Raw genomic sequence first — 12235 nt, forward strand, 5'->3', positions numbered from 1 at the left:
AACAAAAAAGTTATTGATTTTCAGTGTCCAGTATTTTTCATAATTTAAAAATATGAGTGACATATTATAAGCTCTTTATCTGTCAGAGAGAAATCAGAAGTCTCCTATAGCATGTTTTTTCTGTAATTTCAAAATTGTATGGTAACAAATTATAAGGTTTCACTTCCTTTTGCTTTATGAACCTATAGTTCTTACACAGTCTCAAACTGGCTCATTTCAGATTGCTATTCATGCTAGAATGAGCTTGTTACTTCTGAGACAGACAGTGGCAGAAATAGTAGACAACAATAAGCTGGAAACGTAGGAAGCAAGGAAATCGTAAATGTACAATGTGAATTTTCATAAATGAAAATGGTCAAGCAACTAACACCCAAGAAAATACATAAAACATTATCAGCTTTTCAGAAATACTGTATTGCATTACAAAGGTTTTTCAAGTTCCAGACAAATCATACTCCAAACTCTGCTCTAAACCAGCATCCTATCCCCAGTACTAGCACTCACTGCTGCTAAGTCACTTCAGTCGTGTCCGACTCTGTGCAACCCCATAAATGGCAGCCCACCAGGCTCCGCTGTCCCTGAGATTCTCCAGGCAAGAAACTAGCACTCACCAGTCTTTCATTATTAAGCTGTCTAAGACTAGGGAAAATCATTTATCCTCTTTTTGCCTGTATTCTCCTCCGTTCATGTATCTAAGTGTCTTTATATAATTAGATGAGGCCTGAAAATTGTGTTTAACACCCAACCAAGTGAATAAGTGTTGAGTCTTAATGTTCTCAGACTGAGATGGTCAAGGCACAAAATGTCTGGTAAAGCAAAATAAGTGTGCTCATATTTCATGAGCTCTAGAAATTAAGGAGATAAAACTTGGAGAGGGGGAAAAGCCAGACAGTAAAGATGGAGAAGAAACAAAGGGCCAGTAATGGACATGTTCAGGGTCAAGGAAGCACTGAGACTGTTGAGACTTATTCCTCTGAAGGACCAAGAAGAAGTCGAGTCTATAGCAGTCCTTAAGTCATGAGCACAGTTGCAACATTTCAGTGATGAGCTCCCTGTCACCTGCCCATGTACATAACTCATCTAACTTGTGCTGGAGCTGGAGCTTATATCTTATTCTACTTCATGACATGGCAGATACAGAGCAAAAGAAAAAACTGAACAGACATATTTTAAACTTCCTTTGTTTACATACAATAACCTTTTAGCAATAGTTTAACTGGTGTAACTTGAAAAAGAGTGCATTACTACATGATGTGCTAAATTCAGAGAAAGCAGGCAGCAAAAGATCCCCGAGGAGCATGTAGGAGAAGTCTTTCCAAATACTTGGCTCTATTTAAACAGATATGGGAAGTTTCTAAGCCCAGAGGCTATGTGTAAACTTGCCACACTGAGAAGGATGCTCTCCCACCAGCACTGGTCATGACAGAAAATTAATTGGACTTCATTTCAGACTCATGGTAGAATATAGAGAAAACCTTCTCAGACAGAAACAAGATTCTGGTTTCTGATGTGATCTCTACAGAGTAAGTATATCCCAGTTAACTGATTTTTGAACTTTCACTAATGCCTCTCCCTTATTTTAAGACTAAATTCTTTGTTTTTTTCTTTAGTATGTTTTCACACATCCTTATAGATCTTAGTTTTAAATGTGTGATGCAGTTAATGTGCTTAGGGGAATTTTGCATTTTCTCCTAACTAATCCCTGGGACTTCTGGATTACCATAGCAGTTAACACATACTGAAAAACAGCTCTGCCTTTTACAGTCTTAGCAGTTCCCAGCTACCCTGGTTGAGAAACATCTGTTCTCACAGACTCTCCAAATTATCCTGATGTCTTCTGATTGTTTTTGCATTTTGCTGTTCAACCATTTGATCAGTGTGATAAATACAGAAAAACCTCAGTCCTCACCACTAATAGGGGCCTAAGTACAGTCCAGTGAAGGTAAATGATGAAGTTAAAATTATTTTTCTATAAATGTGAACAACTTTTCTTACTGTTATTGGCCTTTACATATGTCTGTGTCTGAATTACTTATTCATAGGGCAAAATGTCTTATTTCAGAAATTGTTATTTTCTTAGTCTTTAGAAATTGGAAGCCATTTCTAATAAAGAAGTTACATTGGAGTTAGACAGACCTCCATTTATATTCCAGTTCTGTTACTTTCTAGATTATGAAATGGAAAAATCAAGCTTTCTCATCTATAAAATTGCAGTAAGTGCTGGGCTTATTGAAAAGAATAATATTGGTATTAAGCACAGTGAGTAGTACATAGTAACCACTAGTCAACATCTTAATCATCCAGTTCCAAGCTTGAAAAAGGTAAAGGAAAAAGAGAGAGATGAAGGTATTAAGAGAGATGAAGAAAGAAAAGAAGGAGGGAAAAGGAATGAAGAAAAGAAGGAAAAGAAAGAGGGTTAAGGAGGCAGGACAAAGGAAAGAGGGAGGGAAAGAAGGAAGGAAGAAAAGTAGGAAGAAAGTACTTAACTCTCTGGCATAGAGAAAAAAAATATTTTCCACAGAAATCATTAAAAATAATACAGATTAATAGTTTATGACCAAGCAAACTTTGAGTTTACATTTTCTCCCATCAAGGACAATCAAGAGTGGAAGGAGTTTCACATGTCTATTGTATAAGACAGTCACAAAAAAGAAACCCCTTTGCCCCTGAAAGGCAAAGGGCAGTAATAAATTAAGCAGAAATTGGTAATTAATTCCCAGTCCTGCTAACAGATTCAGTATTGATGGTAAGAATCACTTATAGCTATTTATCTTAAGCAATGATGATGAATCTGAAAAGGAGACAATCTCTCAGTGTTTCTCAATCCCTTGAATCTGCTGCGGGTGAAATGTGAGCTTGGGAAGGTCTGTGGACCTAATTTTTATCACTGCAGAATCTGATTTCATAATTATATATCTTTTTCTTTACTCTCCACAATTGATTTCTCCCTCTGTCCTTTTTTCCTTTGTTGACTCATTTTATCTGAGTGATTTTTACTCATTTTGTTTGTATCCTTTTGGTATTATTCTCATAGTTAAAAATACATTATAAGATGAATGTAAAATATTATTCAAAATGCTAAGGTTCTTTATTGGAGTGGTATGTGAAATGTCTTGACTTTTTCTTCCTTTTGCTCTCTGAACATTAGGATCAGAAAAATAAAATGGCTATCCTATTTCTACTGACACAGTATAAAAAAGGATACTACCTTTATTTTTACCAGAGGAATTCAATCATTATTCCCATGGTTTCCTGAAAATTGTCTAAATTATCTAGCACTTGGTATACACTATAACGGGCTTCCCAGGTGGCGCTAGAGGTAAATAACCCACTTACCAATGCAGGAGACAAAAGAGGCACAGGTTCGATTCCTGGGCCAAGAAGATCGCCTGGAGGAGGGCATGGGAACCCACTCCAGTATTCATGCCTGTAGAATCCCATGGACAGAGAAGCCTGGTGGGCTACAGTCCATAGGGTCACAAAGAGTCAGACAACTGAAGTGATTAAGCTGCTGCTGCTAAGTCGCTTCAGTCGTATCCGACTTTGCGCGACCCCATAGATGGCAGCCAACCAGGCTCCTCCGTCCCTGGGATTCTCCAGGCAAGAACAATGGAGTAGGTTGCCATTTCCTTCTCCAATGCATGAAAGTGAAAAGTGAAAGTGAAGTCGCTCAGTCGTGTCTGACTCTTCACAACCGCATGGACTGCAGCCTACCAGGCTCCTCCGTCCATGGGATTTTCCAGGCAAGAGTGCTGGAGGGGGTTGCCATTGCCTTCTCCAGAAGCGACTTAGCACACACCTACAAATACACTATAACAAATAACACTTATTTAGCACCGACTATATGTCATAGCTGGAGAAGGCAATGGCAACCCACTCTAGTCTTCTTACCTGGAGAATCTCATGGTCAGAGGAGCCTGGCGAGCTACAGTCCATAGCATCACAAAAGTATCAGATGTGACTTAGTGACTAAACAGCATATGTCATAGCATTGTCTGATTTTGCTTTGTTTCAACTCATATAATCCTCAAAAATAAGAGTTAGTGACTTTCAGTACCTGTCTGTAACAGGAAAAAATTAACACACTAGAAAGTTCAGTATCTCACCCTAGAACAGCTAGAAAGGAGAATCTGGGGATACAGACAGTTTTGCTCCTAAATCCACATTATACTGTGTGTTGGAAATGACTCCAATATAAATATTTCTATCCCTCAATTAATTTTGATACACTGGCTTTTATATTAGGAAAACAAAATATATATATATATATATTATCTCTAAAAATATACCAAACAAGTTGGGGATAAGGAAACAAGCCTAAATTGATTTAAAATCCCACCACCTTTAGAATTTGGGGAGCAGATACTAATGTAAAATGCCATCTGCATATCCCCCAAAATAAAAATGGGCTTCCCAGGTGGCACAATGGTAAAGGATCCACCTGCAAAAGCAGGAGACGTGGGTTCGATCCGTGGGTTGAGAAGATCCCCTGAAGAAGGAAATGGCTACCTGCTCCAGTATTCTTGCCTGAAAATTCCATGAACAGAGGAGCCTGGCAGGCCACAGTCCATGAGGCCTCAAGGAGTAGGAAATGACTGAATGAGCACAAAATAAAAAGATCTGTTTTCTGTATAAATGCTTTCTTGACTTATCAATATATCTTTATATGTTAGTTAATGTACACCTAACTTAGTGAACACTAATCTTTTTAAAAAACCTCTATTGTGTAAATGTATCCACTTAATCCCTTGTTCTAAAAAAGTTTGTATTGTAAGAAATGCTGTTAAGTAAAATATACATTTCAGCTATTTGTATGTTTGCATGCGTGCATGGGTGTTCTTTGGAAGGAATGATGCTAAAGCTGAAACTCCAGTACTTTGGCCACCTCATGTGAAGAGTTGACTCATTGGAGCTGCTAGGATCCTCTGAGCATGGGATTCTCCAGGTAACAATACTGGAGTGGGTTGCCATGCCCCCCTCCAGGGGATCTTCCTGACCAAGGGATTGAACCCATGTCTCTTACACCCTCCTGCATTGGCAGGCAGGTTCTTTACCACTAGCATCACCTGGGAAGACCATTTGTTCATTTATTTCAATTCATTCAACGACATAGGATTACTGAGTCACAGTACAAATACATATATTTTTTTAACCTATTACTCAATTGCCCTCTAGATTGCTTATACCACTTCACATTACCAACAGCTGAGAATAAAACATACTGCTTTCTGAATCCCATAGCAACAAGTTTATTTATTCTGTTGAGGAAAAAAAGTACAAAATTGGAATCTGCTTTCTGAATTTGTAGGAAACATATAAAAATTTCTTCAACCTCAAGTTTAAACATTAACTATGACGTATTTGATTAAAATGTAATCCTTTTACTACTGTGTTTAAGCCTTACATTTAAGTTCCTCATTCACAACTTACTTTTATGTAAGATATATAGTAAAATACACTTTTACATTTCCAATGTTGAGCTACATGTTTAACAACCATTGAGTACTCTGAATTTATTGAGTTCTCCTGCATAATTGTAATGTCTTCTTCCTTATATACTAAATTCCCTAATTTGTATCTCATTCTTAACTGTGTTTTGTTAATTTATCTGTTCAACTTTACTCAAACTGATCACCGTTTAATTAGTAGAGGTTTATAATATGTTCCAATATCTTTTCCAGATAGCATTCCTTTTTCTCCTCTAACTCCCATTCTGTTCCCTCTTCAACATTTCCCTGGGCTTTTCAAATGGAGTTTGGTGCATTTTGTCATGTTCCAGACTTCCACTGAACTTTTAATGAACACTGCAGTTATTGCTCAGAATAATTTAGTGATAATTGATATTTTTATAATTTTGAGTCTTTTTATAAGTTAGCATGATTTTCAGCTTCCATTTAAGTCAAGGCTTCAAATATTCCAGAACAGTTTGTTTCTCAATAAAATGCATAAATTGCTTATTTTTTTCCTTCATAAATGATGTCTCCTTTTATCATATTTTATCAAGTTATTAGCATCACTTTTATTCAAATATTTTACTACGTTTAATAGTTTCTATTCAATTGTCTTAGGTTTTTGAGATGGATAATTGTGTGACTTGCAAATAATTGCAATTTTGATACCTTTCTTTCAACAGTATTATTTGATTTAATCTCATCTATCGTAAATGAAACATGTTACTGCAGCCTTCCTTTTTTGTGTTCCTGATTTTAATTTTTCATGTCTATGCTGACTGTTGGTTTAAAAATTATATTAAAAGCAGTTTGTTCAAAATAATTCTTCAGTTCAGTTCAGTTCAGTCGCTCAGTCGTGTCTGACTCTTTGCAACCCCATTCTTAATTCTTCCTAATTTACTGAGTTTTTATGTAAATTAGTTTTGAAATTTATTCAGTGAGTAGTACATTCATTTCCTAAAATTTCAATAAAAATACTCTCAAATAAAATTTTTCACATCTCTGAGAGCCTTAGGTGTTATGTTGTGGGATGAAGAATTTTTTTTTCTTGATAGTCTCACCAAAGGCTTTAAGTAGAAAATCTATGTGATAATACTTGATGTCTAGATAAATGAGCTCTGAAAATAGACTATAGAAGGAGATAGTCTTGGGGACAACGAATCAGAGATATCATTCAGTAACCTTTTCAAATATCAAGATGGGAAAATATGTAGACTAGAAACAAAAGGAAAAATGACAACAGAAATGAGAAAGAAATTTAAAAATACTTGAGAATAAAAATTGTGCAAATGGAGATGGAAATAAAAGGACAGAGGAGAGTGACACACAGGCATTTCAATTAGGCACCTGGAAGAACAGTAACAATATTATAAAGGTGTTGGAGTAGACGACAACATTATTAATTCAGTTTTGACATGTCAACTCAAAGATGGAGGTGTGGCTTTCATTTGTGTATACGGTTTTGGATAAATTACTCTGGAGTACAATTGAAGCTACAGACTCAGAATTCAAAATACAGGTACTTGTTAAACTGAGTAAACTGATATTGAATTTAAAAAATGCTTATTAAAAAACTTTGAGTCACACATTTAAGAATGAGCAGAGGAGAAGTGATCACTGAGTTAGTGAGAGGCATAGAGAAATCAGAAAATTAAGTGAATAATTATGGGAGGACTGTCATGGACACAGCATGATTGCATTCAACAAATTAATAGAAAATCTGATTTATAGAGGATCAAACAAGTTGGAATTCATTTCTTATCACATTACAAAAATAAATCTGAAGGGAGACTGTTGCTGGCTTTAACTGATTCAATATGCCCTTTGGTTGCCAGATTCTCCCTAAATTTTTACTATATTATTTGTATTTTACAGGCTTTAGAACTTTGCAGTTGCTGCACCTTTAGTCATGTCCTTTGAGTTAAATGCAGAGGGGAAAAAAATAGACCATAAAAAGGACTTTTTCTACATGAACATTTGTCATTTCATTGGGGAAAGAAAGCCCTCCAAACACCCATTTATTTATGTCTCATTGAACAGTTAGCTCTAGGGCACGTGTGCCATCTTAGTCCAATTCATGGCCACAGTAACTGGTTTAGAAAAATATAGTGACTAGTTTAGACAAATCATATATCATGCTCACAATTTGGAATAGGGCTATTCTCTTCTAAAATTTAGACATCAGTCCACTACTTAAGCAAATGGAATTTCTGTTGGCAATAAATGGCAAGAGGGTTAGCTTTACAAAAGCCAAGAAGCCAACAGCAGAGGGAGTTGCATAAACAAGGTTGTGATAAACAGCATCACATCCTGCAAGGAGATCAAGGAAAATGGTGACTGAAAATTGATTAATAGACAATGCATTCATATTCCAGGGGTTTTTCTATAGATAAGGAATCTTGGAAACTGAGTTGTTTCGACTTACTGATGAACAAAAGAGCCAAAGAAGAGTTAGGGAAATAAAGGAAAATTAGAAAGGGACACTAGATTAGAGATTTGATCTGATTTTTTTTAAGTTGTGAACTACGTTAGTAGGTAGAAGGAAACAAAAATGTTAATTAAGTTTAATTGACGGATCCTTGGGGCATCCCAGCTTGTTCTGTGGTAAAGAATCCACCTGCCAATGCAGGAGACGCAGAAGACGTGAATCATCCTTAGGTCAGGAAGATCCCCTGGAGAAAGAAATGGAAACCATTCCGGTATTCATACCTGGAAAATTCCATGAACAGAGAAGCCTGGCAGGCTACAAAGAGTCAGACATGACTTAGCAACTGAGCAATGACAATGACAATGAATGATGGGGAAGATCTAGGGAAGGTTTTGGCCTTGAAGTGCATACTTCTATGGTTAGAAGCATGGATTATGGTATCCTATAGCTCTGGATAAAAGTCCTGGCTCTGACACTTGGTCCATTGCAGACTCAGTTTCTTCATTAATAAAATTAGTCTAATAAAACTGCATTTCTATATGGAATTCTATGAAGTTTAAATGAGATAATGAGCTTAGTACAAAGCTTTGTATAGATGATATATTGATAAATGTTATCTGTTAATTTAACATTTTCTACTAATAGGTATTTTGTAATCAATATTTTATTGAATATACAGGTCTATATGCACTATGATAATGTTTCATGAATCAAATATTATGAAAAATCAATATCTGGACACCTTACTTCCTTGATAAATTGTGCCAAAAAGAAAAAAAAAAAAAACACACACACACAGGTGAAGCAACGTAACACACATTAAACAGTTTCAATCTTAAGATTTCTATTTAACCAGTGAAATAAATTCAGCTAAGGGAACTTTGCAATTTTGTGTGAGAACATTGATATAAAAGTGACAGAAGTGACTAAGTTTATTCACATGAGAGCACACCTAGGTAGATGATCAAGGAAAATGTCCAAAACTTGAGAAACAAAAAAATTTTTATACATCTTAAAATGGAATAAGAAGAGAAGTAAACACACTTACTTTCATTCAAATTTTCATAAATTTTAATGTAATAATTCTTCTTATAATGTTTCTATATTCTTTTTTTTTCTAGTTAAATGATTTACCAAAATACAAATGAGTAGGATGAATAGAAAGTCTACTTTTGTACTACTAATTATGACTTTTCGTTTTCTATCCTCAGGTGATTTGATAATCAGCTCTTCTGCCCAAGTCAATGGATGGACCAAATGATTCTGTGGTTTCTGAGTTTGTGTTGCTTGGACTCTCTGGTTCTTATGAAACAAAAGTTTTTCTCACGTTGATATTCTCCTGGATTTATTTAGGGATCATCCTGGGAAATCTCTTCATTTTGCTTTTAGTAATTTTTAATTCTCACTTACATTCTCCTATGTACTTCTTATTAGCAAACTTGTCCTTCATTGATATGGGGGTTGCTTCTACCACAGTCCCCAAGATGATTACAGACCTTTTAAATGAATACAAGATAATTTCTTTCCAAGGTTGTATGGTACAAATATGCTTCATCCACATAATGGGAGGAGTGGAGATGGTGTTACTCATAGCCATGGCATTTGACAGGTACACAGCAATCTGCAAGCCTCTTTACTATTTGAACATCATGAACCCTAAAATATGTGTTTCATTTGTAATCACTGGCTGGGTAATTGGGGTGACTCATGCTATGTCTCAATTTGCTTTCATTATAAACTTGCCCTTTTGTGGTCCTAACAAAGTAGACAGCTTTTATTGTGACTTTCCCAGAATCATAAAACTTGCATGCACGGATGGAGCCAAATTTGAGTTTATTGTTGCTGCCAACAGTGGCTTCATGAGCATGGGCACCTTCTTCCTGCTAATCCTCTCCTACATCTTCATTTTGGTCACTGTCTGGAAACGTTCTTCAGGAGACTTATCCAAGGCATTTGTCACTTTGTCAGCTCACATCACTGTGGTGGTTCTTTTCTTCACTCCATGCATGTTTCTTTATGTTTGGCCTTTCCCCAGATCATCAATTGATAAATACCTCTTCATTGCTGACTTTGCTCTCACCCCTGTCTTAAATCCCATTATATATACATTAAGGAACAAAGAGATAAAGGTAGCCATAAAAAGATTGATCAAAAGACATTATGTCAAATTTTGCTGATCAGATATGACTTTGGAGCTTTAAGACTATAATCCATCTGTCTTTTGGACTTCTCTACTCAGGCAAGCGAGTCGAACTAAGTCCTTCCAGTCATGTCTGATTCTGCAACATTATGGACTGTAGCCCTCCAGGCTCCTCTGTCCATGAGAATTCTCCAGGCAAGAATATTGGAAGGGGTTGCCATGCCCTCCTCCAGGGGATCTTCCTCACCCAGGAATTGAGCCCGTATCTCTTATGTCTGCACTGGCAGGCAGGTTCTTTGCCACTAGTGCACCTCTACTTAGGTACCTAAGACCTAAAATAGACAAAACTAGAAGCAGCAGATGTATCATCTACCTCACTGAACAAAATTCTGCTACATCTGTATAGTATTTATTCATTACATTTGCTACCATGGAAGGTATCAATCTACCACATAAGGTGATTCTTTTATTATTTTTAAAATAGCATGCTGCTGCTGCTGCTGCTGCTAAGTCACCTCAGTCATATCCGACTCTGTGCAACCCCATAGAGGGCAGCCCACCAGGCTCCCCCATCCCTGGGATTCTCCAGGCGAGAATACTGGAGTGGGTTGCCATTTCCTTCTCCAATGCATGAAAGTGAAAGTGAAGTCGCTCAGTCATACTCTATTCTTAGCAACCCTATGGACTGCAGCCTACCAGGCTCCTCTGCCCATGGGATTTTCCAGGCAAGAGTACTGAAGTGGGGGTGCCATCACCTTCTCCGAAATAACATGAATATCTACTAAATAACATTTTGGATTGAAAGTGTGGCTATTTTGACAATAACAAACATAAAATCTCTTCATCTTATAAAATTTGTAAGTAAATTAGCTTGGTTTGGGAAATGTCGGGAACCATCACATTGAATGGTTATATATTTTGTGTAGGACATACTAACTCTACTTAGTTACTTATGCTGATTTCCCTCAGAAGACTCAAAGACAAAATTTAATCACAGTAGTTTATTTGGAATCTGATTTTTGGAAGCACCAGTGAAGGAATGAAGAAGTGATACTGAAAAGGGAAGGATGCTTGTATGTTAACATAACTGTGCAAGCTTATTGTTGTCCTCCAGGAGAACTTATAGGTTCTATGACTTAGAATTCTTCCGGCTGAAGGACAACGTTTTTGGAGTATTTGTTCATGATTATAGGATGTATTAATTTGTTGGCATCCCCAGAATATCCTATAGCAAATATTGTGTATCTGGGTAACCAGAGAAAAGATGTGAAATAGGCTTTCTGGTACTGACAGTAAAGAACTATCTCCAATAAAAGCAAACTTAAAAGCAGCCTCCCATTAATGCTTTGTTACTTAGATAAGTGCTAATTAAAGTGTTTATTCCAATAGACCCCAAACTAGTAATTGAGCACAGAGAATCCGTGATATAAGATATTTCTCTGCTTTCTACAATTCCCATAAACAGAGTTAGAGGTGGACCATTCAGCTTTGGGCATGGTTCCGAAAGCCATGACCAGATTCTGAAATCAGTCCCTAGAGATGACAACCACCTGAAACCCACAAAAGCCAACTTATTTCTTCAAGAAAGGAAGTGAAATAGTTTCAATACAAAAACTGTAGCTATAGACCAAAGTAAGAATTTTATCATACCTACAGAAAATTCAAATGAACCAAAGAACATTTTAAAATTCTACTTTACTTCCATCACTAGAATTGTTACAATTAAATTCACTTTGAAATTTTGGCTCTGAATTTGATTTAAAAGGTAAGCTATCAGATAATGCTTTCAATTTAGAGAAACACAGAAACTTAAAATCCCCTTGTTCTACCTACTCACAGAGCTCTGGAAGCTATTCTCCACCATAAGTATAATTCACATTAAGGGCAACACTGTCCCATAAATAATTCTCAAAAAAGACAATATAGTGTTTGTATTCCTGCAAGCTGACTGTATTTCAGGTCCTAAATAGAATTTTAAATCAGTTTTATCCATGAAGAATCTGATCCCAAATAATGACGTTTCCAAATGTTATATACCTTGTGCTCTACAACAATCTCTTAACCTCCTCCTTGCTTTTCTTCCTCCCTCACATTTAAACCAGCTTTCTTAGTATTTCAATATCAACTTTCAATATATACTAACTGGGATTTTCTGGAAGTTTTTTCAAGTTTCCGGAAACATTAAGGGGTTCTTCTCAGCAACTTCCTGGAACTTTT

The 12235-nt window shown here is 36.3% G+C and overlaps 1 protein-coding gene across 1 annotated transcript; it reads left to right on the forward strand.

The window, feature by feature from the left end:
• Positions 1–9122: 9122 nt before the first annotated feature.
• LOC133255207 (olfactory receptor 4F21-like) lies at positions 9123–10055 on the forward strand. Its single transcript, XM_061429752.1, has one exon. The coding sequence runs from the start codon at positions 9123–9125 to the stop codon at positions 10053–10055; it is 933 nt and encodes a 310-aa protein (XP_061285736.1).
• The last annotated feature ends 2180 nt before the right edge of the window (positions 10056–12235 follow it).

This window comes from Bos javanicus, chromosome 10 (assembly GCF_032452875.1).
Source record: "Bos javanicus breed banteng chromosome 10, ARS-OSU_banteng_1.0, whole genome shotgun sequence".
NCBI lineage: Eukaryota > Metazoa > Chordata > Mammalia > Artiodactyla > Bovidae > Bos > Bos javanicus.

What these genes read in the sequence shown, in the direction of transcription:
- LOC133255207 (XM_061429752.1), top strand. Translation starts at nt 9,123, where the DNA reads ATGGATGGACCAAATGATTCTGTGGTTTCTGAGTTTGTGTTGCTTGGA.